This window comes from Rattus norvegicus, chromosome 5, assembly GCF_021556685.1.
Source record: "Rattus norvegicus strain SHRSP/BbbUtx chromosome 5, alternate assembly SHRSP_T2T, whole genome shotgun sequence".
Classification (NCBI taxonomy): domain Eukaryota; kingdom Metazoa; phylum Chordata; class Mammalia; order Rodentia; family Muridae; genus Rattus; species Rattus norvegicus.
In genome coordinates, this window is record NC_141538.1 from 125554179 (window position 1) to 125581490 (window position 27312).

Consider the following 27312-nt stretch of genomic DNA (forward strand, 5'->3'; position numbering starts at 1 on the left):
GTCACCCAACCATTTAGGACTTCAAAGGAAATCCTTAGGCACCTGAGCCTCAGACTCAGAATCTGTGAAAACAAAGAGGTCCCATGTATTTGTGACTGTATTTAGGAAAATGCAAAACCTTTTCCAGGAAGAAAATTGGTATTGGTTGACCACCTGTGATGGCCACACACACACACACACACACACACACACACACACACACACACAGACACAGACACACAGACACAAAGACTGCATCTCATATTGAGACTCAATCTGAGAGAACCGCTGTGCACAGCCTGAAGATGGTTTGCCCAAAGGCTCAGTTTCGCTGCCTCAGAAAGGCGAGGTTCAGTTGACTGGCAGTGCTTTCCTTACTGCATGGCTCTGCAGCAGACCTTGTGCCAGGGCTCCGGGCTTTGCTCATACAAATGTCCTCTTGTCCTTGATTCTGTGAACTTTGATTTGACCCCTAGAATCCTGGAAGTCTGTTACATGTCTGCAATCCCCCCTTCCTCCAGGCCTCATGCTTCAACTCTCTAAGTTCCTCAGAGGCTGCTTGTACTGAGGTGACCAGAGAATGCCACACACTGGGTTTTGTCCACAGGGTCCTATGACATCATACCTAGCAAGGGCACAGCTTGTCCGAGTGACTGTGACGAGAGGGGACCTTGAAGACAATGGCTCCTTATGTCATAGCGAGCACTCTCCTAAGCACATGATTTGGGTTTTAAAGACAGATTTACACAGGAGAACAGTCTTTTGGTTCAGTTGCCTCCAATTTTCTGTCATCTGAATCATAGCCAAGGAATAAATTGAATCTTTTTCTAACATAGAATATATTACTCTTGAAATAGTAGGAAATGTTGATAATTGCCTTTTATTGGACTCACAAATAATTTATAAGTTGGTCCGATTTAAAAAAAAAAAAAGTATTATAGTCTTATTTCTTTGGTTTCTTCCTTGAGGCAAGTATCAGTCTCTAAAAATAGAACCCGTGTAGAGATGGGACTAGTGCTCCCCCTGGTGGTCACTATTTAGGATTGCAGGCTCCATAAATGGACCTGAAGCTGTAGGCTACATTTGAATAATTCCTTTTCCCCTAAGTACACAGAAAGATTTGATTTATTCTTCCCAGCCATGTCTGCGTTACAGAGTACTTCTCCTTATAAAGTCCATCTGCTTTGAGCGTAAGTAAATGATCTATTCCTCATATACATTATCAGGCTGAGCGTCTCTGAGGTAGTAAGAGCATCCCCGGTTCTATCAAATGTCAGGGAAACTGGGAGTTTCTTCTTTGCTTTAGAAGATACAGAGGAGTGAAATGCAAGTTGGCTGTCAGAGAATCACGGTGACAAGATATTGAAGGGATAACTCCATGTGAATGTGTGTGTGGGAGGAGTGCTGTGGAGAGATGGAGAAAGAGAGGACACTACTGGCTCAGCATAGACCCCTGGGTCGGAGGCAGGGTCCCGGGAAGGACAGTCCTCCACTGTAATAGCAGATACATACCCCCCTTCCTCTGGAGAGACTGTGATCCCTTGCCTTCTTCTCAGGTAGCTAGAGACTTAAGTGGCGATTCCAGACAGTGGGCGGAAGAGCTCGCTGCAACCCTTATTGACCTAACTCTCAAGCACCCGGGAAGGCTCCCACTCTGTCTCCGTGTCCACACAAATGGCAAAGGAATACTCCAAGATGTCACAGGAGGAAAGTGGACTCTGGGGTTGGGGATTTAGCTCAGTGGTAGAGCGCTTGCCTAGGAAGCGCAAGGCCCTGGGTTCGATCCCCAGCTCCGAAAAAAAGAACCAAGAAGAAAAAAAAAAGTGGACTCATCTCTTGTTTGAAACATACTTATTTTCATTTTTGAGATTATGATATAATTTATATCATTCTCTCTGTATTTTTCCTCCCTCCAAACTCTCCCATATGCCCCTCCTTGCTCTTTCAAATTCACAGTATCTTTTAAAAAAATTGTCATCTTACACGAACACACAAATATACATACATATACATATTTATATTTACATGAACATACATATTCATATACGTGTATGTGTACATAAATGCATAAATACAGATGCAAATGTTACTTTTGTATATGTTTTCAGGGCTGACTGTTTGAAATTGCATAACCAATCAGTGTGTTCTTCCCTGGGGAAGACTGTTTCTTCCTCTCTCAGCATTGTTCAGTTGCTGTGGTTCTTTCTTTAAGGTTGAGGCCTCTCGTCTTTCTCCTGTCCACTTTGACATGTCTATTATGTCAAATTGTGTATTATTATCACATGTCTAAGTTCATGCTTAGATACTTGAGTTGGTGAGACTTCGTGGTTCTGGTTTCTGATATTCCTGGGAGTCACAGTACCACAGCAAACTCCCTATTCCCCTGACTTTTATAGTCTTTTGGTCCCCCGTTCCTCAGTGATCTCGGAGCCTTGGTTGTGGCAGTTATATCGTAGCTGTATCCGCTGGTACTAGGTTCTACAACAGCATGTTTTGATTGGTTGTGCTTTTCGGTAGTGTTCTCCACTTATTGCAAAGAGAAGTTTCCTTGGTGAGAGATGAAAACTACACTTATCTGTGACTATAAGGACCAATGTTCGTAATGTAGTTAAGAATTATGCTAGTTTAGGAAAGTAGCAGTTAACAACGGCTTTCCTCCAAGCTGACTTCACTAGCCCTGGGTGGTTGGTTAGGCTTCTGATACTGCCTAATCCAGGAAATGCAGGTGTATGTTCTATTGTTTTCTGTGTTGGCAATAATGAATTCTGAAATCATGGTTTGGTTTTCACCCAGGGTTTCTGCTGCAAGAAAAGGAATTTCTTGCTTCAATAAGTAAACAAAATCAGCTTCTCAAAGCCAGGCAGGCCCAGTGTAGATTAAATCTTGGGGCAGTTTAATCCACTCAAAGTGTCTTCCTAAATTGGCAGCATGCAAGCAGACATCATGCCAAAGAAGCAAATGAGAGTTCTTCATCCTGACCCATAGCCAGAGCGAAGAGAGGGGGAGAGGGAGGGAGGGGGAGGGGGGAAGAGGACAGGAAGAGGGAGGGAAAGGGAAGGCGACAGGGAGAGGGAGAAGGACTTTTGAAGTCTCAAAGCCCACCCCAGTGACACACTTCCCCCAACAAGGCCACACTTTTTAATCTTTCTAATCCTTTAAAATACTACCCTTCCTGGCCCTTGGGAGCCATTCTTATTCAAACCACCACAGGTAAGTAAAAGAAAGAGGCTACTAGAGACAGCTTGGAGGGGCAAATGGTGAGTGTTATTTTGTAATCACTCCAAATAATCTTTCAGAAATTTTTTAGTTAACTGAATGATATGGTTTACAGCTTCCTAACCTCTGATAGTGAGTTTCCTAAAATGCCCTCAGATATTGACTCCCTGTCTCTTTTGACAGTGTTGGGCTTTGGAAAAAGAGTTTTCATAAGAACATTGCTCTTCTATTCTGCTTTCCTTCTCTCTTGATTTGTGTGTCCTTCGATTTCCGTGTTGTAGAAAGTACATAGTACTTTATAGACGTGAAGGACTGGTGTGCCCTTCCTGGCTGGGATAATCACGTGGTACTCAATCATTAGGTAACCAGACAAATTTTAAGGAGATTATTTAGATACTCCCGAGAGTGTCCTAAATAATTGCCCTTGTGAGCAGTCACCTAGAGAGGTGATCTGCATATGCTTCCCAAGCGTCTTTCAGCCACAGCTCAGATTTTATTTCCTTAGTTTCAACCCGAAAGAATAGTCCCTTGTCAGACTACACTATGCATCTGACTGGATTCCTGGCTCCTGTAAGTCCTTCCAAAAGATAATCTAACTCCAAACAAAGGCTTGTCCTCTTAGATAACATAACTCAGGATAGGAATGCAATTGTCTGTGGAGAGGTAGAAGAACATTTTGGAATCTGGTATTCAGGATCAATGATAAAGTAGGAAGTGTAGAATTTGTTGTTGCTGCTGCTGCCGTTGAGTAGAACAGAAGGAGGCAAGATGATATCCTGGTGCCCTGTACTCCTCTTCCACAGTCAGCATGCTCTGACAACCACAACTCCCTCTCACCCCTTGCAGGAGAATTCCTCCAACCTTAGGGCTTTGGACTCTGAATACCATTCAAAACCCTATTCACACACAGACACAGGCACAGGCACAGGCACAGGCACAGGCACAGGCACAGGCACAGGCACAGGCACAGGCACAGGCACAGGCACAGGCACAGGCACAGGCACAGGCACAGGCACAGGCACAGGCACAGGCACAGGCACAGGCACAGACACAGGCAAGGCACAGGCACAGGCACAGGCACAGGCACAGGCACAGACACAGGCACAGGCACAGGCACAGGCACAGGCACAGGCACAGACACAGGCACAGGCACAGACACAGGCACAGACACAGACACACTTTCAGACTGAAGGACTGAAGTTCTCTTTCTCTGCTGGGGAGACCAGAAAGCTGTGGCTCAGTCTTTCTCTGTTTTCTCTGCTTCTCCTGGCCTCTTTCAAATTGTCTTGTCTTATGGTTATGTGAGCTCCTCTCAAACCTTTGACCCCTCCTAATTCACAGAAAGACCATGTTGTTTCAATCTTGTGGGAGACGTCTGTCTCTTTACAAATGCTTTCCTCACATATGCCTGCCCTCTATCCAGTCATGCTCAGAACAGTTCTTCATCCCTGCCGAACTCCCTTCAGTCCAACAGAATGCCTCTTCCAAACCCTTCCACCAGGTGAACCCTGCCTCTCCTTGTTGAGTAGGAGGTGCTGCCAGGAGACTGGAGGAGAAGACAAGGGAGAAGCGGAGTTATTCTTCTCTATGAAGCCTCAGGAGATACACATGTTAGTAGTCATGTGGTTCTGGCTCCCCCTGGATGTTCTCAGATCTCAGCCTGATGATATCTCCAGGCTAGTGGCTTCTTCCAGCTTTTTACTAACCTCTGGTTTTCTTGTAGCTCTCAGGGTAGGACCAGATCTCTGTATGAAATTCTCTCTGTCCAATATTAGGAGAACTCCATGTTCTTGCAATTGCACACTGACAAATAGGCCACTCCCCACTCCATCTAGCAGTATCCTAAGAAGTCCGGCTTAACCATACAGTCAGTTGAAAGGATACATCACTGGGGTGTTTACCTATAACAGATGAAATTTGTATTTCCATTCTCTAAGACCTTTATGGCTCCTCCAAATATAGCTTTTCCGACTCACTTTTAGAAGAAGGTTCCACGTTTTCTAGCTCAGTGCCCTATTCCCAAACCCCTTGTTCAAGTTAACCAGCACTGTGTGGCATTTGCATCTCTGACAGATGGTCAAGACAGAGTACAGAGAGGGATCATCAGATCAGAAATGCTTCAGATCCACAGAGCCGGCGCTGCTGGCTGGGCCTGCAGCACAGTGTGAAGGACTGAGTACCCTTCCACTTTCCCAGTCTGATATGTGACTTTCGCCAGAATGAGGCCAATTTACTGTTATTCCCAGAGCCCAGGGCAATTTTCACATGAAGGGAAGATGCACATTTGTGGCCAAATAGGCAGATTTGGACATTGGACTGGATGCTAAAATGTCCCCCCTGTGCTTGAGGCAGGCACACAGCCGGATGACTGCCTTGAAGCTGCCTGAAACATTATTTTATTTCCATGGTCTGAGCTGATTAGAAGCCAAGCATTTGGAAAGGATCTGGGAATAGCTGGGGGGGTTTGCATCCCAGCTACTTGAAAACAATGGCAGCCCTCAATCTATGTTGCCTTTCTTGAGCGTGGCTGTCAAGGTGGGTGGTGGGCACATCAGAAACAGAGTTCTAGGTAGAAAAGAGAAAATCAGGCAAATATCTGGACAGCAATGAATCACTGTAAGCCCAGGAATGAAGAAATCAACTGCACAGGCATCTGTAGCCAAAGGTGGAATAGCCCCAGAATCCAGTTATGGAAAGTTATAAAGAGCCTTTGGTATGTGAAAAAACTTTAGACTTCACCCCTTGTGGTGGGGTCAGGGGTGTTTTTTCATTGCACAGTATTACTATCACATTTACCTATGGGAAGATCAATCTGGAAAGACCCAGGAAACTTGCTTGATGTGGAATGGGAGACCAGAGACAGGGGCATCCTGGGTCTAAACATACATCTCCCTATAGAGGAGACTCACTAAAGAAATTATCTAGGGCAGGGGTCCTCAACCTTTCTAATGCTGCAATCCTTTAATACAGTTCCTCATGTTGTGGTGACCCTAATCATAAAATTATTTTCATTGCTACTTCATAACTGTAATTGTGCTACATTTGTGAATCATAATGTTAATATCTGATAAGTAGGATATCTGATATGTGACTCCTGTGAAAAGGTTGTTTGACACCCCCCAAAAGGGATCATGACCCACATATTGAGAACCAATGGACTAGTGAGATCTTCTAGAAGCCTAATAGTCTTCTGAGGTGAAACTGAACTAAGTCCCTTGATGACAAAGACTGTTCTGACTTCCGGTGGGTAAGAACCAAGTACCAAATACAGGAGTGGGCACAGAGACAGAGCCTTTGCCAGTCGCTGCCGAATGATGCACAGAGAATGGCGTTTAGGAAGGTCCAAAGTATCTTCAAGGAAGGTGAATGATCTTTCTGTTGCTGGAGCAGGTCAAGGGGTCAGATCTTGGGTTAGGTTGTGGTCTTGCTCGGTTTGACATGTTTGTGGAAGACTCAACTGAGAACCTTCATGGGCATCTGGATACAGGTCGCTCGTTATGTCCTCAATACAGAGAACAGCACCTACCTAACTCAATACCATGAGCCGGTACTCAAAAATATGTATTGAAAAAATGAACAGGTCAGGAATTCAGGAAGGGCCTGAAGTTCTTGACCACCTTCTGTGTGGCAGAGGTTGCCAATCTTCTGTCCCCAATTATTGATCCCCTATAGTACTTGAGAATGCAAGCACCCTGGAAAGATTCACCTGTGACCTAATGTTGGCTCCTTAAAGTGTAGACATTGTCCTTTTGTTCACTTCTGCATTTCTTGGCCTACTCTAGCTCACAGAGAAAATGAGACTAATATTTGTTGAATGCATGAGGACCTAGGAACATTTGATGTGGGCATGGATAGGATGTAAGGAGTAGCCAAGAGCAGGGAGGTACCCAGCAAACTGGCTGATCATGCTCATCACGGAACTTTCAAGTTTGTCACTCTTCTGTAGCCCTCCCAGTTTCCTCTTCCTCCCCGACATGCCAAACCAGGCCCAATCAAACCCTGCTGTTCTTTCATCTGCAAAATGGGGATTTAGGGCATATCCTACCTAGTGCTTGCAAGTACTACATGAGGTAATTCAATGCAACAAATGTCCACAAGGGTGATTAGATGCCTCACTGTAAAAATGCCTCTGAACAAGTCACTGCACACTGAGTTCTCCCTGGCTAATGTCCATGTGGATTGTGCCACCATGGCTAGAAGCATCCCCTGCTCATGGAGAAACACATCTTATTGGCAGAAGCATACCTGCCCTCCGGGGATCCCTTCCTTTCAATGACAAAGACTTTCTTCTTATAATCTGAATAAATAATCTGCCTCCTTCAGCCTCTCCAATCAGATCACTATCTCTCAGACAGGCCATGGTGGTGAGGCCTGTCAGCACCTCCCCTCCTCTCGAGCTGTTGCACTGACTCTTCATTGCTTGGGTCTGAGCTTATGACCATGCTGCTAACACTGCTAGTGAGTGGGGGGGGGGGGATGGATATGAGCAGAGGAAGGCCACATGATAAATGCCACAACTCCTGAAAGCATAAACCCTGCCTTGCACCTTTTAGCCCTCTTAAGGTCTGCTCAGGAGAGCTGCTTGTCAGTTGTTGATCTAGATCTCTTCTCTCTTTAGACTGAGCCCCCTCCCCCACCCTCAGTCCCATTAGGACTAAGAGTCAAATCTTGATAGCTCTGTGAAGCCTGCCTCCCTCTCTGAACAGAGACATAGGTTTCCCTCTGTAAGTGAGAGGCTGGAGAAGTACTATGTTCCTGCAGGAGTTACCTACTGTGACTGCTTCTCCCTATGCCTCGTATAATTTCACAGTTGCAACCATGTGGAAGTAGAATGTGATTCCATTATACGGATCAGAAGGCTGAGGAGCCGATAAGACAGAGCTGACATGAAGTTGAATCAGAATTGGCCAGAAACCAAATCCACAATTACAAGACTTTGTCCACGTTGCCCACAGAGCATGGATTTTGTAGCTTTGATTTTGTCTCCTCTAGGGCAAGAATCTCTCCTCTTCTACCTTGATGCCCAGACACACTGGGCAGGTCTAGAGGCCTTGATCACAGAGCAAGATCTTTTCAGGCCCAGAAATTATCAACCAAGTAGGTAGGAAGATGGGGGCATCCCCCTAGCAGGAAGACCTGGTGTCATTCTTCCGCTAGTCTGATGCACATTAAACAGTCTTTTGTCGCTAAGGTGTCATTATATCTTGCCTAGTCCCCAGCCTCCATTGCATGTTCCTGGCTCTGCCAGCTGGGCATCTGCTTCTAGTCTTCATGTTCACGTGCCTTCTGTGAGAGGCCCTAATGCTTGTCTGCTTGTCTGATGCTCTGGCACCTTTCCTAGGCACATCAGGCTCTCTCCCTGGGCGTTGAAATCCGTCTCTAAGATGCTGCCAGTAACTCTCTAAGTGTTTGACACCAACTCTTCCTCAGATCATAGTAATGTCACGCCTGTGAGCTTCTGTGAGGTCATCAGCCCACTATGCAATGACTACAAGCATCTGATGTTACCTCACCAATAAGGGCTGAGTTTGAAACCCAGCTCTGCTTCTTATGGGCCATGTAAACTAGAGATCTCTTTATACTTCAGTTTATCCATTTGTATCATACGATTAAGAGCACTGACAAAATAGGATTATGATACATGTAAAGTAATAACCACTGTTACTCAGAGGAGCTCAGATCATATCAGTCAGCACTACAGTCTGATCTTCCATTGATGCCCCACCCACGGAGTTGGCTAACCCTTCCCATTTCAGGACATTTTCCCATTCGGTCTGTGCTAACTCTTCCCATTGACTTTCTTTTCCCTTTCAAAGTAACCATGATTTTATAATGAATACAGGACAGGTGTATCAGTCAGGATAAGAGAGACTTTGCCACAGTTACAAATTACTCCAGATTCTTCGTCCTTTAAAGCAATACAGTTTTATTCATAGTTCAAGCTGGTGCTTGGTTAACAGAAGCCGAATCATAGTTCTCTTAGCAGCTCAGGGATACAGACCACTCTGGTTCTGTGCCTAGTCCATCATAACCAGACATGTTACATGATTGCTGCAAAAAGAAAGGGAGGTGGACAATTTAATAGTCCCACAAGTCATATTCACTTCTTTTTACTACAGACTATTCCCAAATGTGGTCACATTCTTAAATCTGCTTCCAAGTATGGTTAGAAATACACTCTTCTCCTGGGCCTAAGACTGGGAGATAAAAGTTAGATATGATGAGAACAAAGTGTCCTGCCTCCCCTCCTTAGCTATATTTATAGAATAACAACCACAGCTTCGATGTGTGAGGAAGACTGGTTGCATCGCAGTACCCCTTCTCCACACTCTTCAGCCCTGGAAAATGACCCACTAATCAGTATTGCAGCCCTGCCAACCTCAAAGGACATGACCCTCTTATTTAACACTCCATCCCACACGTGGACCAAAAGCATTTGCTTTTCCACTATTGCAGAGTAGAAGTTAAAATGAAATATCTAACAATAACAGGTTTTATAACATGGTTGCCGGCGACGCATGAAGAACAAATAAAAAATGCTCCTTTTTCTTTTTCAAAATAAATTTTAAAGTTCTTTAACTTGGATGTTCTTAAACCCCTTCCCTGCATCCACAGTCCAGAAGCCATCTTGCTTCTGCAGTCCAGGGATGCTTGCATGCACCGTCTACCCATAAAACATAAGCACAACATTTAAGGCAGAAGAACCAGAGGAAAAGGGGTGTGGACGTGAGTGCTAGAGAAAAGCCACCCCTGCCTCAAAGGGAAGAGCAATGCCACCTCTCAGACTTCAAGAGAATTTTCTAATGCGTATGAAGTCAGCTTGCTTTTAAAACTATGATTCATGAGAACCGTTCCAATGTTTATGATTAAAATGTTTGTGTCCTTCCTCAAATTCATGTTGTAGTTTAATATATCCCATGTGGAGGTTTTCAGAGGGCCTTCTGAAAGAGCTAGCAGGAAATATGGCAAGGCCTTTTTGCCCTCCTGTCTCCCACCCTGTGAGGATCCAAACGCATTCATCCTGTGCAGAGCGTGCTGTGCTAAAAGCATCTCCCTGAAAGCAAAGACTGGGCTCTGAGCAGACACCTGCTACTGTCTTGATCTCGGAGTTCTCAGCCTCCGTGACTATGATCATTAAAGTTACTCTATTCCTAGATCAGACAGTCTAAGGATTTTGTTTTAACAGCACAAATAGACTGAGATATCAATTGACCTATGGATTTTGTGGCAAGCCCTACCATCCCTACATCCTAATAACTCCTGGCCTTTATGCATTACAGTCATGAGGTGTGGCTATGCCTTGAAGTCCTGATATAAGTAAATGAGACCCAAAGAGAGAGAGAGAAATCCCCAGCTTGAGTTTTCTAACTAAGGACCCACTTTTCTGGGTGATGGAACATGGGAGTGATTGATATCGGTAATGATTTCCTACTTGCCTAGGAGTCAAGTATTCCCCATCTCCTTGCCACGGGGGAGTATTCCTTCTTTGATCTCAACAAGACAAGCATATCAGAAAACATCTTAATAATTCATCTGAGCGGAGCATACATAATGTAACTGGCATTAGTAGAGGAAGGAAATTTCTATACAAGAAACCAAGGACTACCACATCCCTAGCTCCAAGCAGGACACCTGGTGCAAAACAGCTGCTAAAATTCTCCTTAAATGATCATGAAAAAGTGGGGGACGCATGGGCTGTTGAGGTTATCACAGTAGTTGAGAGCATTTGCTGCTCTTGCAGAGGACCCAGGTTCAGGTCTCAGCACCCACCTGTCAGCTCACACCACCTGTAACTCCAGCTCTCCAGGATCCCTTACCCTCTGGTTTCCACAAATACCAGGATGACAGTGGCCCATATCCACCTATGCAGGCAAAACATTCAGACATACAACATAAAAATAAGCAAATCTTTGAAAAGAGGTTGTTTAAAGGAGACCAACTTGACTTGGTCATGTTTGCTTAACATTCTTCAAGGTCAAAGTTTAAAAGGTATGAATTTGCATGGGATATGTTGAGAGGACCATGGGTGAACTTGGGAGAGAGAAATGGGGAGGTCATATTTCATTGTATATGGTATGGCATTCTCAAAACTAAGGAAAAGTTATATTTTACCGATTCTTTGAGAATTCCATATAATACACTTTAATCATATCCACTGTCCCTTCCAAAACTCTTCTCAGGTCTACTCCAAACTACCTTACCCACCCATCCTCATGTCCTCCTTTAAAAAAAATTTGAGTTCTGTCTTAGTCAGGGTTACTATTGCTATGATGAAACATGGTGATCAGAAGCAACTTGGAGAGGAAAGGGTTCATTTAGCTTGTCCTTCCTCATAATAGTACCATCATTAAAGGGAGTCAGGGCAAGAACTCAAACAGGACAGAGAACCTGGAGGCAGGAGCTGCTGATTACTGGCTCCCTATGACTTGCTCACCCTGTTTTCTAGAACCCAGGACCACCAGCCTAGGGTTGGTACCACGCAAAATAGGCTAGGACCCCCCCCTTCAAACACTAATTAAGAAAATGTTCTACAGCCAGATCATTTTCTCAGTTGAGATCCTTCATTTCAGATGACTCTAGCCTGTGTCAAGTTGACATAAAACTAAATAGCACAAGTCCAATCTGTATTACCCATGTGCTTTGGATATGAGACCTGTCCTGGAGTGTGGTTAACTTACAAGAGGTGACATCCTTAAAGAAAACGGTTTTCTTTTCCCAGTAGATATCAAATTCCAAAAACTCCTAATCTATGGATGGGGCTTTGTGCCATCCCCATGCTGGGATTTTGTCTAGCTTGAGTTTATACAGGTCTTACACATTCCGTCATGATGACTATGAGTTCACATGCAATTGTCCTGTGTGTCAAAAATTATTTTTTTTAATTAATTTACAATCTGGGGGCTGGAGAGATGGCTCAGTGGTTAAGAGCACTGACTGCTCTTCCAGAGGTCCTGAGTTCAAATCCCAGCAACCACATGGTGGCTCACAACCATCTGTAATGAGATCTGATGCCCTCTTCTGGTGTGTCTGAAAACAGCTACAGTGTACTTATATATAATGAATAAATAAATCTTTAAAAAAATTAATTTACAATCTCTGCCCCCTCTTCACAGATCTCTGGGCTTTGTGAGCAGAAGCATGATATAAATATACCATTTAGGGCTGAATATTCCATAGTTTCTTCTTATTCTCTGCACACTGACCAGTTGTTCTCTTAATTGCAAGAAGAAACTTCTCTGAGGAGGGTTTGAGAGATGTACTAATAATCTCTGGGCATAACAATATGCCATTAGGAATAATTTTAATGGGGGAATAGATGTGGTCATATTTCATTGTATAAACTATGAAATTCTCAAAACTAAAGAAAAATTCATCTTGCTAAATCACATGTTAGCATGCTATTAATTAATATAAATAGAAAATGGGAACACTAAGTACTGGATTATACACTTTTCTCAAGCAAAGAACAAGTAAGCCTTTTATAGGTTGACAGACCTCCAAGATAGTTCTAGGCATTTCATCATAACATATAAACTACAAATAGGCTTATATTGTACAGTAATTCATTCCACATTTCTGATTCGTTGCCCATCCCTTCCTACCCACCTACCTGCCTGTCCTCTATAGAACCCTCACCTTCTCTTTAACCGTCTTATTTTATTTGATATCTTAGCACTCGAGTCTTTTGAGGCTCCCATGAGGAATGGAAGAGAAGAGGTGGCTCAGTGGAGTGTGGAGTCTGGGTCCTTCTCGCTCATGGGAAAAGTCTGATGGTCAAGCGCATGTCTGTGGTCCAGTGCTTGCAGGCAGAGACAGGCGTATGCCAGGGGCTGGCAGAACAGGTGTAGTTCATGAGCTCCAAGTTCAATGTGAGCCCTGTCTCGGGGATAAGGTAGAGAATGACAGATAAAAACACCTGATGTCAACTTCTGACCTCCACATGCAAACACACACACACACACACACACACACACACACACACACACACACACACACACACACCACAAAGCAGGGGCAGCTTATAGAGAAAATGAAAAGGAAGAATCGAACCTGAGTGCCAGAGCATCTGCCATGATCTTTCTGATCTCGCCCTCTTCGGTGAGAAGAAGAAGGGAAGCAACCCTGAAAACTCTGTCATGAAAAATAGAATACAACAGATGTTGTGTCGCTTGTTATATGATAGACTTCCAATAAATTTAACTTCCTTTCCCCTTTCCTTCTTTCCCCTTTGAAAGTAGTCGGGGTATAAATTATACATAAACAAATTACATGTTCTGCTGAAAGTCCTCAGACATGATTAATGTAACCAATAATAGCGTTAATATTAATAGCGGGCTACTCCAGCAGCAGCATCCTGAATGACAATCAATCTGCGCGCCCCAGCCTTGTCGCCACATGACAGATCGCGCTCAAGGCTTACCCAGGGAAATGGAGAATGCACAGGCTTTCTTCCCACTTTTCCATTTAAAAAAAAATTCCTTTTTTTTTCCGTTAGGGTATTGTGGATAAGCCGTTACTTGCAGTGCAAAGTGTAAGTAATATATTTGCCAAGAAATGAAAAACCATGACGTGATAGGAATCACTAAGCAGCTTCAAGTAATATCTAAGGCTGAAAGGTTTGGAACAATCCAGAATGTGCCGGAATACAGTTGTCTGATGCTCGCTGCCTGTTGCGTTATTTTTCCTGGGAATTCACAAATGAATGTTTGTTCACTCCAGATAGGCTGAAACCAGGGACCAAAGTTATGATTGTGCCCAAGTCTAGCTCAGTGATCCAATGAGTCTATTGAGAGAACTACAGAAGCACAAGCCAGAGGTTCTTTGAAGGATGTAGGTAGCCCCCAAAGAGCTTCACCACTGAAAAGTCTCACCCTAGCGTGAGCAGTGACTTCCCCCAAACTGCAAATATGGGGGAAGTCACCATTAACTCTTCACCTCTTATAGATCTCCCTAGCCTACAGGCACTTTGGACAGAATTACACCTAGAATGTAGAACACAGAAGGCAGAGAATGGCTAGAATTTTAGGTAAAGGTCTAAAGACCCTTCCAAACCCCTCCTTCTGTGAGGGAAGGTAAACAGATTTTGTCTTTTGTAGGTAGCCATAGGCTCTCTGGAGAAGATGGTAGTGACTGTTATGTTTCCAGGGCAGTGGCCCAAAGAATAGATGGGCCCTTAATGAGGGTGGGTTGGGGTGGTTTGAATAATAATGGCCCCCACAGACTTGTAGGGAGTGGCACTATTAGGAGGTGTGGCCTTGTTGGAATGGATGTGGCTTTTTGGGAGAAAGTGTACCACTAGCAGGTGGACTTTGAGGTCTCAGAAGCTCAAGCCAGGTCTAATGGCTCACAGTCTCTTCCTGCTGCCTGCAAATCCAGATGTAGAACTCTCCACTCCTTCTCCAACACCATGTCTCCCTGCATGCCGCCATGCTTCCCACAATGATGACATAAGCCAGCCCCAATTAAATGTTTTCCTTTGTAAGTGTTGCCATGGTCACGGTATCTCTTCAAGGCAACAGAATTCTTAAAAAAGAGGGGCACATCATGTCCCCTATAGGAAAAGCAAACCAAAGATAGTAAAAGAAATATATAGAAGAAGTTAAGCCCAAGTTCAGTCTATCTGTTAAGATCTCCAACCTCCCACTTTCAGAACTTAATTGGGGGAAACCACTTTAAACTTCTAAGTTCTCAGATCCTGTGGGCTTATTGTTTGGTATTTCTTGAAAATTGAAAGAAAAGGCAAACGGGCTGGCTGCGAGGGTGGAGTTGGCTGTCTGGACTGGAATTCCTATCCTTCCATTTGCTAAATGCTGCCCAGAGGAGGCTACTTAACTTGTGCGTGCCTCAGTTCTCAGCTAGAGAGTAGAGCTCATACGAAAGATAATTAAGGAGCGGTCTGAAAGGTCTATGGTGCTGTTCTCCAGAGGCAATAGTCTGAGACACGCAGCCAGCCATTTCCTTGTCCCTGATTAACTGGAACTCATGGGGCCATTTCTCCTGGCCCGGGGCTAGAGCAGATCCTCTGAGTACCAGGTACTTGGTCAGATTTCATCTTTCTTGACTGATAGTGTTCATTCCTAAGGTATAGTGAGATATAGTTTTACTCTGGTCAAAACTCAAACTTCAAATCTCCAATTCTTCACAGTGACTGGATTTGCTCCCTTCCCCCTCCCCGTGTCAGCTGTGTGATTTGCCTTCGGGTGGAGCTGGACACCCACTCACTGGGATCTGCTCACTCACAGGATCGGGGCTCGTGAGCAATTGGAGATCACTGGGGTTGGGGGTGAGGGATGGAACTGCGCTACCTCATTCCCGCAGTTAGGTGTGGCCTGTGCATTGCGACACGGACACAGCGATTTAAGGTAAGTGGAGAAAGGAGAGGAACGGCATGTGGGGCCTTGTAAAGTGCTAAGCACCATACCATGGTTCAGATGGCCATCAGTCCTGAAGTTAACGTTGTTGACCTTCATTTTAAAGACTAAGAACATCACAGAGGGACTTGTGGACCTTCTCCAGGCCAACCGTTAGAGGGACAAGAGTATTTCCCATCTGCATCTTATGATAATTAACATGGTGCCAAGCATAATTCTCCTACTGTCTGTTTACCTTGAAAAGTTTTTATTATTTATAATATCTAATACAGTGTAAGTGATAGATGATACATTATTAAAGAAAAAATGCCAAAAACTGTCCATTCATATTTAGTTCAGATGTAATCCTCCTGCCCTCTCCATTTCCCCGGCCCTCCCTCCACTGAACCCTTCGGCCCCCGCAATTTCCTCTTCCCCTCTCATTGCCCCAAAGTACCTTTGGCCTCACTGAAGTCATAATGTTTGTCATCAAGAGATAAATGAGTGGGGCGAGTGACATGGCCCTGTGGTTAACAGCACTTGCTTCTACGAAGGACCTGGGTTTGGTTGCCAGCACCCACATGGTGGCTTTCAATGGTCTGCGACTCCAGTCCCAAAAGATAAAAAATAAAAGACAAACAAACAAATGAACAAAAAGTCCTCTTCTGGCTCTGCAGGCACTTCAGACATGTACTGCACATAAATACATGGAGGCAAAATGCACACAGAAGGGCTAATTAATTTGAAAATTATACAATATATTTTGTTATAGTCTTTCCCCTCCCCCACTCCTCCCAGATCTTGCCATTCCTACTCACCCAACATCATATTCTTTCTCTCTCTTAAAACAAAAATCAGCCTAGATGTCCATCAATACACGAACTGGTAATGAAATGGGGAGCACATACATGGTGGAATTGCATTCAGTTGTAAAGCAAAACCAAGTTATAAAATTCATATAATCCAGGCTTAGAAAGAAAAAATACCATCTCCTTGTTCATATGCAGATCCTAGCTTCTAAACATTAGCTACAGTAGACAGTAGGAAGTACAGAAAAGCCAGGAAAGTCCAAAGGAGCCCAACGGATGGAGGAGGAGGCCAAGCCTTTTATCTACTGGAAAGATAATTCCCTCACCCAAGTTTTATGTAGGTTCCTAGTATACACTAGAACTCACCACTCTAACTAGTTCAGGGCCAAACCAGATAACCTCTAGGAGCCTCTGGATCTAGGTGGGTTGTTGGGTAACCCTGAAGCCCTGCTTAACACTCTGCCATGTAGGCTGTCCTGACGCCACCAGGGGGAGCCCTTGCGTTGGGACCATGGGGATGTTGGCGGCCCAAAGGCCCCTGAGGCTCAGAGCTGTGAAGTATACCTGGATATAGAGGACCAGAGCGCTGAGCAAATGACCCTTGGCCTTGAGGAAAGACAGCAAACATGACAGTGAGCAGCGCTGAGCAAAACGAAAGTCCTGCAGTCGGTTACCTCTTAGGGGATAAACAAGCGGGTACTTCCTTCCTACTCTCCTCCTGTCAAGACAGGGGAATCGTGTTTTTAAGACTTTGAAAGCCAAGGCATGGTGATCAATGCCTTAAATCATGGCACTAGGGAGGCATAGGGAAGTGGATCTCTATAAGTTTGAGGCCAACCTGGTCTACACAGTGAGTCCAAGGTAGCCGGAGCAATATAGAGAGAAAACAACAATAATGATTTGCTCGGAGGCCATTCCAAGTTAAATATGCAAGTCTGAAGGTAGCCTAAGTGGGAAACTCTGCACCAAACAAACAAACACAAACAGATTTTTCCCCCACAAAAAAAAAAAAAAAAAAAAAAAAAAAAAAACCTAATAAAACTCAGCAGACTATATATAAATCAAAGCACAGGTCATTCACCTTGCCCACCTCCAATCCCCATGACAGTTGGGAGATCCGCCCCTCCCCAAATCTAGGAACTGAAGTTTGGGTTTCCAGCCAGGACCGGCTCTGGAAGGAAATGGCAAAGAAATCAGAACCGAAAGTCATCATTAGTCAATCAGAGCCTCTTTCCTTCAGCATCCTACCAGAGTCACTCCAAGCTAGATAAAGGCATCTCCTCTAAGCTCCAGTTCCTGCCCTGCTAAAAGGAGGACAGTTGGATATGCCAGGGCTACTTGTAAGAGTTAAAGGGATCCATGCATTCAAACACTGGGGACCATACCTGTCTTTAAAACAGGTATAACAAGTATAATTTATTTCATCGTCCTCTCACACCCCCATCAAACGCACCTGCCCGATTAGCCACACTTCAGAGTTTTCTTTTCTTGGGGCCCTGAGCAGCTTTTGTGAAATTAAGTAGCCACCAGCAGGGGCGGAGTTGGGCGAGGGTATCACTAAAGGAGATCACAGTGTCCTGAGCTTTTCAATCTAACTTTAGTGATAAGATGTACTCAGCTCCCAGAAACTCCCCCGGATGGGATGTGATGGGAGAGGACCCGACGCAGACACAAAGTGAAACCCTTGCAGAGGGAGTGATGACAAGGAAACCTTGGGAGCAGCGGGCAAAGCCTTCTGCCCACACACCTCCCCCTACCCCTATGCAGCAGGTCCAACTGGGAGGATGGAGGCCCGCCCACTCCCAGCCCTGAGGGAGGGAGGAGCCACTGCCCAGGTGGAGCAGGTGGAGAGTCCCGGTTCCAGCCTGTCCCGGACAGGGGAAGTGACTGCACGCTGGCGGGCGGAGGAGGGAGCGTTGTTGGCCCCAAGATCCAGCTCTGGGAAGCTGGCATTGTCTCCCAGTCGGAGCCTCGGAGGACCACAATGGAAGAGGTAAGGCACCCGCTTGCGTGTGGACTGTCACCTTGCGAACTTTAGTTCCTTCCAAAGGAGAAAGTCCTAGGGAAAGAGCTGCCCCGTGTGCCCTGGGCCGAACAAACAGGTATCCTGATGAAACTGGCATGCTGGCCTTGCTCAGGAGTCCCGTGTCCTGTGTCTCTACAGAACCGGAGGCACTCTGTCTATAACCCAAGCCACAGTTCAAGTGCCTGTCACTTCATTGTTGACTTTCTTTCTCTGTCCTCTGCGGTGGCAGATGGGTATCCAAGTTCAAGGACAGAGCATGACTGTGGGAAAAGGTGGTAAGTGGTATGCCCTGTGGCATTTTTACATCGCTCTTCCCTATGAACTCTGTGGTCTGGGACGAAAGTGCTAGTGCCCTTGAGCCTTAGGGAATCTCACTTCTCTGAGACTGAAGGTGCATGAAAAAAGTTGAGCCGAGGCTTGTGAAGGCTCCAGAGGCAGAGGCTGGAGTGTTGAAAGGCTAAAACCAGTCAGAGTCACACAGGGGGACCCTGGAGGTTTTTGGTTTTGACAAAAGCAACACGAGGTTTTGAACGACTTTGAATGGCTGAATGCTATTGGCATATTTAGAGATTTTGCCTGGCTAACCCCATCGTCTCAAATCCTTGCCCTGCTGTTCTGTTAGTGGCTTTCATTCTGCAGAAGCATATAAAGATGTTGTGCTGTGTCTCTATTAAATATTTGGAAGAAAGTTATTTACTCCTGAAATTGCATCACTTCCCACCCAGATGTTTGGTTTACAGTTAGAATGGTGGACCATTCATCTGTGGCTGGGCAAGGACAGCTCCGGAGTTTTAAAGGGACTCTTGTATTTCTGCCAACACTTGTATCTCTGGCAGTTCACATCACTCAGTTGAGCTTTGGAGAAGGGGAGCCAAGGATGCCAGTTCCAGCCCACTTGTGGCGCTACCATGTTTAGAAACTCATTCTTTTACTGGGGTGGGGGAAATTGTTTTTATTTAGAAAAGGTCTTACTTTACAACCCAGACTGGCCTCAACCTTTCAAATGCTTGAATTACAGGCATGTGTCACCATGCCATCTTCTATTGGTCAACTTTTGGGACCTTCTTCCATGCTGGCCACCTGCCAGGCTGAACTGATCCATGTGGATTCAGGAAAAAAAAAAGAGAAGACAATTTACATTCTGCCCTCTCTGGCTAACCAGGATCTGAACTGCCCACCACTATGTCTGCTTATCAACCTGATAGGACAAAGACCTGGAGGTCATTGTCTCCGGGGTTTTTAGGTGAGGAAGCTGAAGGACAGTACGGTACTGCTTCACGGGATGGCACCATCAGTCAGAGCAGGGCTAGGGCCTAGGCTCAGGTTGGCTCCTGGGTGCCAACTCCAAGCCTGGCAGCACGAGCAAGGATTAATTACTCCAGCAGAACGGTCAGAATGTACAAAAAGTACGAAAGGACCTATTTGCTTCCTAGTAACATTGTTTAGGACAAGAAAAAACAGTGCACATCTTCCTCTGCTCAGAAAGATGAGGAAAGACCCCAAAAGAAATATGGGCAGTTTCTCATCTGGAAAGGATCCGTCTATTGTTTTAGAAAGCCAACCAAACATTCCTTTATATAATATATAAATTTTGAGCACCTTCTTTGTCTGGTCAACTCCCTTTTTGGGTACATGGATGCAGCTAGGAACCCAACAGTGCAAACTATCTGTGTTAGCCAGGCACACTGGTACATGTGTGATTCCAGTACCTGGAAGGCTGAGGCAGGATCAAAAGTTCGAGGCCACGCTACGCTAGGTAGCTGTAGAAAACTCATTCATGAAGCTTACATACTAGTAAGAAAGGAGAAGGAAACACAAACTAAGGGTTAAATGGCAGCTAATGCAATGCAGATGTTCAGAGAGGAGTGGGATCTAAGGTCACGAGGCAGCAGAGGAGACTGCCATTCTAAGGGGCAGTGTCAAAGGTCGCTGTAAAGAGGAAACAGGACAGAAGCTTTAGGTTAAGAGAGTGGTTGTGTGGATGTTTGGGGGGAAAGATTCCATTGAGAGGTACTAGTTCATCTAAACTGCTTTGGTGAAGACCAAACCGTCCAGTGTAAACTAAAGAAGCAGAGGAAGCAAGGGGCGAACGCTCACATAATAAAGGGTGTGAAACCCTTAGTAGAAACTAGCTTTGCCCAACGATGGTGAGTAGCTATCTGGCACCATCTGGCTTTCATTTCCTAAGAATCAGGTGACTGTAGTTTGGAAACGAGATGGCCAGAAGCTTGAGAGCAGCCGCTGGCTGACCTGGTAGAGGGAAGGTGCACAGGTCTAAGGAGAAGTGGTGTGGGCCAGGCTTAGCAGGGGTGGTGGTTAGAAGTGTCGGATTCTGGGTCTCTGACTTTGGATGATTGGTCTAACAATGTTTTGGCTTTCTGAGGCTCTCATTTGGTTAAAAAAAAAAAACTACTTTGAGTTGTGAGTTTCGACGTTTTCCTGGATCAGCCATGTGTGGTGCTATACAGGCAAATGAATATTCGGTGTGTTCTCTGTTGCTAAGCAATGAGTTTTACTAGGATGGGTGTATCAACTGCATTTTTAGCTTACGATATGGTATTTTCTACTTACCATGGGATGGTTAGGCCATTGTCCTGTCATAAGTCAAGGTACATCTGTATGTTAAAGGTGGAGTCATCGTGGTATACTGACTAGAAAAGGGAAGGGGGGAGGAAGAGGATTGTCAATGACCTGAAGGGATAAAGGCTCAACTTGAGGAAGGATAGAACCGGTGTTTTTAAGGCGACATAATTCTGAGCAGTTCAGGAGAGCAGGAGTCAGTTTTAGACATGGAATGATGGAAGGGCTAATTATCCAGAGGGATCCTCAGCTTCAGAGTTCACTGGGGAGGTTGAAGCAGGAGACTAATCAGAATAAGATCTGCATTAGGACAGTGCTGTTTAAGACCGTGGTGTTAAAACTGACCTCACATGCTCCAATATTCTCCACAAGACGGGAAAGCAGGCTCCCTATTCTGTGTCTGGGCAAAACTGCAGGCTGCCTTGAACATTGCAGGTTGCCACATTTGGCCCTGTAGGACTTCACAGACCCCTAGGAGGCACGCCGTCCCCGTCTTGTTTTGAGAAGTGATTCTTACAGCCCTGAGCTAGGTCAGCAGCCTTTGCTGCTTTCATGCTGAAAATCACCTCATGTACATCCTGACTGACAGCTCCAGATGAGTCTTGCTTGCTGGCCTTCCTGCAAGACCACTCTCAGGGCCCCACAGACCATGCCAGCACCAGGCAAACCCCACAGAGTGGCTTTCATCAACACCCCGTGGATAGAAAACTCACCCAACTGGGCCGTGTCGATATTCTCCTCCTATGCAATTGGTAGATCCAGAAGGCAGGTTTATGTTTGTTTTATGTCACTCAATTTCCTGTTGTTTGGTTCTGTATTCGTAGGCATAAAACCAAAAGGGTACATTTAGGTTTTTTTCCCAGTTATTAAAAGAAAAGTTATTTATCTGGTCATAGTAGTACACACCTCTAATCCTAGCATTTAGAAAGCTGAGGCAGGAGGACCTCAAATTTAAGACCAGCCTATGCTACACACTGAGATTCTTTCTTTTAAAAAAAAAAAAAAGTAATGTTGCTACACAGCTTTAATCCTAGCACTCTGGAGGCCAAGAATGTAGATTTCTGAGCTCAAGGCCAGCCTTATCTACATAGCAGTTCCAGACCATTCAAGGTTACATAGGGAGACCCTGTCGCAAACAAACAATGGCAAACAATTCTTTCTAATAAATATATGTTTTGGAGGAATTCTGTAAGAGTATGTTTTGAGCTGGCTCAATTGGTGTGGTCTCCTCATGCATATGCAAATATGTACACATAGGTACATATGCATACTTCACACACACACACACACACACACACACACACACATACATACGTGCGCACGCGCGCTCGTGACACCATGGGGGCTGCTTTACAGATCCTCATACTGAGAGGTTGGTAAGTCCTTTTTCAAATGCATGTGCTCTTGGTCAGGTGTGTTTTCACTTGGGTCCAGTCTTGGCAAGAAAGAACTGTAGCATTTTTTAGTTAGAGCTCACTAGTCAAGGTGTCACCAAACAGGGCTCAAATGTTTGATGGATAAGCTTGAACCACATTGAGAATCAAGCCACATTGAAGTTCACCTCTGCCCATTGGCAGCCAAGTGACTTGAGCAAGTGCTGGAGTTGGGAAATCTCTCAAAGTCCAACCAGTTTAACAACTCCCATTTTACAAGGAAATTTGAGTCCCAGGGGCAGAAAATTGGCAGTGGTTTGAAATTACCCATCCAGTCTCTGTACCTTGGGTATCCTGTTCTTTTTTATGTAGAGTTGGGAGATCTGCTAGTTAGGCCCAGCTCTCATCAGCGGATGGACATGGATCAGGCATCTCCCTGGGCCAGGCCCGCATTAGCATCTGAGAGGGACCTGCTTTACCGATGTCTAGTGTCTCTCTTATTCAGCAGAGCATTAAAGAAAACAAATGGCAGAAAGTAGAATAATGAAGATCATCCCAGCCTCAATGGCAGCAGTGTGGCTGGTGTCTAGCCCAGCATGAGGACTCATTTGAGGGGCTGCTGTCTGTGCAGAATGTCAGAGGAGTTGGTAGCAATGTATCAGAGGAAGAGGAAATGAAGAGTGGGGGTGGGGTGGAGGACAGCAGACAGGTTCAAAGGAACACAATGACACAATGTGAGTCAGGGGACACTTTTTTTAAAGATGTATTTATTTATTATATATAAGTACACCGTAGCTGTCTTCAGACACACCAGTAGCGGGCATCAGATCTCATTACAGATGGTTGTGAGCCACCATGTGGTTGCTGAGATTTGAACTCAGACCTCTGGAAGAGCAATCAGTGCTCTTAACCGCTGAGCCATCTCTCAGCCCCAGGGGAGTTGCCATAATGGAATCCTAAGATTTAGAAAGGACGGGGATTAAAAGGCCCTTGGTGATGCCCATGGATTACTCTGAAAACTGAAGTTCTCATTGGGTTGGAGTAGGGAAACTTTTCCTCTAAATTTCAGGGTTGAGCTGCATGTCCTGTGGTGGTCCTGAGGTGGTAATCTATTACCAACATCACCTTTGGCTAACTGGAATAGAATCTAGGCACGAATCCCTATGAAACACAGCTTAGCAATGCTTCAAGAGAAATGTTTGTTTGGTTTTTTTTTTTTTACCTAAATAATCTGGTGTTTAAGGAAAAGGCCCTAAGGGAATATCTATTGCTAAATAACAGAATGCCAGCTGCCTTCTGTCTGTGTGTATCTCCAGTCACAAGGATTAATCCTTGAGGATCCTCCTGCAATGACAGACTCTGGTCGGTGAGCTTGTCTGGAGAGACTAGAAGCAGTTGTGGTTGAGAGGTGTGGTGGTGCACACCTGTAATCCCAATACCCAGAAGGCTGAGGCAGGAGACTGCTGTGCATTCCAGGCTAGTCTAGGTTATGGGGTAAGACTATGGTTTTTTGTTTGTTTGTTTGTTTGTTTTGTAAAGTTTGGCAACTTCATAGATGAGTTATGAGGGAAAAGAAACCACCCAGTAAATCAGTGAATGAAAGGCTGGGCAGCTCTCGTCTGTCTTGCCTGGAGGGCTGTGGGAAGCATCCTCTCAGACTGTAGTGTTTCGTCCTTGCTGGTGAGACAAGAAGTGGCCTGCATCATTGCCTCATAGCAACTCCCACCCTTATCATCCTTTCTTCAAAGGAAGAGTCAAATCCCCCTCCTCCAAATCACTCACCTACATTTCTCCTAGGAGAAATGTTCCCAGCAGGCAATGTGGGTCACATCATTCTGCTGTCCCATCTCAGTCATTCTTGATACCTGTGACAGAAAACCCATGCTTGTCAGCCCAGCAGACAGGGCTGCAGTCTTGGTGCCCACAAAGTATCCTCCCACTTTAGCCATTGTCCCTGGGCTATCCCTGTTCCAGCCTGGCATTTCTGTAAGCATCCTTAGCCAGAGGCATGACTGAAGGCTGGTGTGACTCAAATCAAGCCCTGCTTTGCCAAGAATTCTTTCTGAGCTCTTGGGCCACAACTGGTCTCTCCTCTCCTTGCAAAACCTCAGGTCCTTTGAATAGATCCAAGTGTAGGCTCTGAGGTCCCATGGGGCAAAAACCTGTCTTATAAGAGACAGGAAAGCTTGCCTCTCAAAAATACAGCCCCATGAGGCAACCTGACTGGTTTGTCCCTAGCTCTGACAAATGCCAGTTTCTTGGTTTTGAACAAGATATTTAATTTCTCAGGCTCCCAGGTGCTCCACTTGGAAAGGAGAGAAAATAATATCTGCCGCTTAGCATTCCACAGAGGCTTAAATATATTCCTAGGAATAAAGAACTCAGACCACCCCACCAAGCTCAAAGGGCAGATAATGCTACATCTGACATAACAGTAACTTACAGAAGGAACAAGTGGCTGCTACAGTTGAATTGTGTCAGCCTTATACTGAAGGCCCGCAGTGCTTGGAGAGCATAGGTGTTATTTCGAGGGTCTTTACAGAATAGTCAAGTTGAAGCGAGGCCACAGGAGTCAGTTTTAATCCAGCACGAGTGATATCCTCAGAACAGAGGATTTAAACAGGGGCTATGCAAAGAATAGACCGTGGGATGTGAGAACACCCTGTGAACATCAAGAGCACCATTGGGCTCCAAGCTGAGTGAAAGACCTACACTCCCCAAGAGGGAACTGACCCTACCTGCCTCTTGAACCTTCCAGAACCATCAGACAACAAATGTCTCTTGTTTAAGTCACAACTTATGGCATTTAATCATGGATGCACCAGCAAAGTTCTGCAAGAACCCATCTATGCAAGTTAACAAGAAAGTTGATGTTAATATTCGAGATTTTTTTTTTTATGCAGGGTGATGTTTCATGTTTGGACCCACTCCAAAACAGTAACTATGCTTAGTTCTTCAGAAAAGGGACTTGGGACAGACATGAGGTTGGCATCAAAGTTGGTGTTCTACCCAGTTAACAAATGCCTAGAAAGAGTTTCAAAGATTAGTCAAACTATCACCCTATGTGCGAGGACTCATTAAATACAGACAAGTTGCTTAGACTACTTTAGAAAGATCAAGCAACTTCGTACCCTGACTACGGAAAGAGTTCGGATTTCCCCTTTCTCTCATCTCTTGACTACTTTTACTGTTACCTTTCCATTCCAAAGATAGGGCAGGATCCTGGTGCAAACTAAGACTGCTTAACTCAAAGTGTGATTCTTCTGTGGTTTTTATGTTTTATTCACTCTCTCTCTCTCTCTCTCTCTCTCTCTCTCTCTCTCTCTCTCTCTCTCTCTCTGTGTGTGTGTGTGTGTGTGTGTGTGTGTGTGTGTGTGTGTGTGTGTGTGTATGCGCACAGACGCATGCCATGGTGCACAAGTGTGGAGGTCAGAGGACAACTAACTAGAAGAGTTAACTCTCTTCTGCCATGTGTGTCCTAGGAACCAAACTCAGGTGATCACCCTTTGCAGAAATTGCCTTTCCCACTATGCCTTCCTAATCCTGCAGCCTTTTAATACAGTGTTGTAGTCGCCTCCCACTATAGTGTTGTGGTTGCCTCCCACTATAAAGCTATTTCATTGCTACTTCATAATTGTTATCTTGCTACCCTTATGACTCATAATGTAAATATCTGAAATGGGACCCTGAGGGGTCTCGACCCACAGGTTGAGAGTCATGCACTATGCCATCTTGCTGGCCTTCCGGTTGCAGTTCTTGTTGACTGGCTTTGTCCCTTTCATCGTGACGATAGTGGATGCTTATGGAACAGAGGGCTAAAATGTTAGTCCAGGACCTGCATGTGATCCACCAACCTGCCATACACTTGCTGTTTGTCCCCAGACAAGTAGGTTGTCTTCTCTGACTTTAATGTTTCTCATCTGTTTGTGTGTATAGTAACGCCTGTCAATTTAGTCAATAAGGATTACATTTTGAATCGTGTATTTCAATAAACAGGAAGACTAAAATGCTACACTCGCAGTTGTTGATAGTGCCAAGCTCTCCCGTCCATAGAATTAGAGCAGAGCCACCACTTACCAGTGGTGCAAACCACCTCCAAGCCCTGCATCCCCCAACCCCCACATCTTTGGTGAAGTAGTCCATAACTTGTCTCAAAAATCAGCCATGGCTGGAGGCAAGAGGAGACAAAGGAGCTGGAGGCGAGGATTGTTTCTAAAACTTTTGAGGACTGAATTCTTATTAAGCCAGTATCATTTATAAAGTTTTAAAGGACAAATAGAGACATGGCAGCTTCAGATGCCCTCTAAAACCAAAGTACCCACCACTGGTGTGCTCTTTCTTGTTTGGTTGGCGGTGGTTGTTATTGTTTATTGTGCTTGTTGTCCTTATTTTGAGTGACAAGGATCGAACCTAGCTAGTACTTTCTGTATGCTACTCTACCAACCCATTCTGTTCACCTTTCTTCCCTTTTCTTTTCTTTCTTTTCTCTTTTTAAAGGCAGGGTCTCATTAATGTTTCATTGCCCAGTCTGGTCTTGAACTCACTCTGTAGCCCAAGAAATCCTTGAACTTGTAGCCCTCCTACATAGCCTCCCAAGAAGCCTCTCATAGGCCTGTGCCCCCCAGGTCTGCAGTGATGCTCTTTGGAGTGTGTGGAATGTGTGTCCTGGGACTTTCCTGTCTTCTGTGGTGTGAGCAAAGAGCATGAGGCTGGTAGTCTTGGGACTCTTGTCCAATTTGGTGTCCTCCTCTCATGCCTGGATACCTGAAGGTGAATTATTTTACCCTCTGTGGCCTTTCGCTTTATTGCTTGTGAGAGAGGAGTTAAATGTGGAGAGCAGACAGCTAAGATCATGTAGCAGCAGAACTGTCTGTATCATCTGACTGATGTGCAGGGCAGCTGAAGAGTGTGGTACATGAGACGTAGCCCTGATCTGAAGACTCCAAACCAGAAATACTCTCACATGTGAGCTGCCCTGA

The 27312-nt window shown here is 45.0% G+C and overlaps 1 protein-coding gene and 2 long non-coding RNA genes across 8 annotated transcripts in view; 2 read left to right on the top strand and 1 right to left on the bottom strand.

Moving 5' to 3' along the window:
• Window positions 1-9094: 9094 nt before the first annotated feature.
• LOC102547236 (uncharacterized) lies at window positions 9095-14667 on the bottom strand. 3 transcript variants are annotated; one of them, XR_015620383.1, is made up of 5 exons: window positions 14544-14667; window positions 13246-13326; window positions 12832-13071; window positions 10966-11057; window positions 9095-9246 (listed from the first exon to the last, which is right to left on the bottom strand). It is a non-coding gene; the product is annotated as an uncharacterized LOC102547236 (long non-coding RNA). The 3 variants fall into 3 exon arrangements; XR_015620384.1 differs by having other exon boundaries at window positions 14489-14661; XR_015620385.1 differs by lacking the exon at window positions 14544-14667 and adding an exon at window positions 13616-14143.
• A 39-nt stretch (window positions 14668-14706) lies between these two features.
• Window positions 14707-15882, top strand: LOC120103169 (uncharacterized). Its single transcript, XR_015620386.1, has 3 exons — window positions 14707-15228; window positions 15341-15557; window positions 15673-15882. It is a non-coding gene; the product is annotated as an uncharacterized LOC120103169 (long non-coding RNA).
• A 2334-nt stretch (window positions 15883-18216) lies between these two features.
• Fyb2 (FYN binding protein 2) overlaps window positions 18217-27312 on the top strand; it is a 116814-nt gene continuing 107718 nt past the window's right edge. For 2 of the 4 annotated variants that reach the window (NM_001431228.1, NM_001431229.1), the window contains 1 exon segment: window positions 18217-18347. In NM_001431228.1, coding sequence (NP_001418157.1) covers window positions 18339-18347 — 9 coding nt within the window. In that variant the 5' untranslated portion in view covers window positions 18217-18338. 4 annotated transcript variants of the gene reach the window in all.